This window comes from Aureococcus anophagefferens (genome assembly GCF_000186865.1).
Source record: "Aureococcus anophagefferens unplaced genomic scaffold AURANscaffold_219, whole genome shotgun sequence".
Lineage (NCBI taxonomy): Eukaryota > Pelagophyceae > Pelagomonadales > Pelagomonadaceae > Aureococcus > Aureococcus anophagefferens.
In genome coordinates, this window is record NW_008705757.1 from 7,413 (window position 1) to 8,566 (window position 1,154).

The following is a 1,154-nucleotide window of genomic DNA, read 5'->3' on the forward strand; positions in this document are numbered from 1 at the left end:
AAGCGCGTGACGTCCGTCGAGGTCGTCTGGGACGGCGTGCTGTTGCGCCGCTTCTTCCCCGTGCCGTCGATCTGCGACCACATCTCCGAGGCGACGCGCCAGAAGCTCGTGACGGACGTCGACCGCACGACGGACGAGCTGCGGCTCCAGGACTTTTTGGTAAGAGCGCACGACATCTTCCGCGAGATCTCGCACCAGCAGCTCCTCAGCGAGATCAAGTTCGGCCAGATCTCGCTGTCGTCCATCTTCTCGCGGCGGAACCAGGAGTACGCGACCTGGCTCGCCTTCTACACGGCCTGCGTCATCAACGGCATCATGATGGCCTACGCGAAGCACGAGCGGCCGGAGAACCCGGAGAACCCGCGGCCGTTTCAGACCAAGGAGAACGACCTCATGTGGGTCGGCAACCGCAAGTCGGTCTACGACTTCGTGCTGACGCCCCTGAACGTCTTCAACATCATGCTGAGCTCCTTCACGCTTTTATTGTTTTTAGTGGTCCGGTGCCCCGTGACGTACGCGTCGCTCATCGAGAAGGGCAAGGGCCCGGCCATGGCGCTGTTGAACACGATGCTCGACGCCATGACGCTCTATTATTTCATCTACACCCTATTCGCGGCGCTGGGCCTCAAGTTCCGCATCTTTTCGGCGTTCCTGCTGCTGGACATCATCGTCAAGGACCCGACGTCGCAGGACGTCATCAACGCGATCGTCTACCCGCGGCGCCAGCTCGGCGCGACGGCGCTGCTCGGGTTTTTCGTGGTCTACATCTTCGCGATGATCGTCTTCCAGTCCTTCTCCGACGACTTCTCCTACACGGACGAGGGGCCGGAGGGGAGCTTCCCCGAGGACTGCCGGAGCCTGCTGCGGTGCTTCGCGGTGACGATGATGTACGGCCTGCGCCTGTCCGGCGGCATCGGCGACATCATGAAGCACACGTGGTCCACGCGCCTCTGGATCGACTTCCTCTACTTCTTGATCGTGCTTATTGTATTGTTGAACGTGATCTTCGGCATCATCATCGACACGTTCGGCGAGCTGAGGAACCAGAAGGGCGAGCGGCTGCGCAAGACCGTGGAGAACTGCTTCATCTGCGGCCTGGACGGCCTCACCTTCGACCGCGCGTCGCCGGAGCCCGGCGGCTTCCGGCGCCACAT

The 1,154-nt window shown here is 61.9% G+C and overlaps 1 protein-coding gene across 1 annotated transcript; it reads left to right on the forward strand.

Annotated features, from left to right (window-relative positions):
- Positions 1-567: 567 nt before the first annotated feature.
- Positions 568-1,152, forward strand: AURANDRAFT_34885 (hypothetical protein; the record flags this gene model as incomplete). Its single annotated transcript, XM_009044267.1, has 1 exon — positions 568-1,152. A coding segment is annotated over one exon (585 nt), but the record flags the coding sequence as incomplete, so codon positions are not given.
- Between the last annotated feature and the right edge of the window lie 2 nt (positions 1,153-1,154).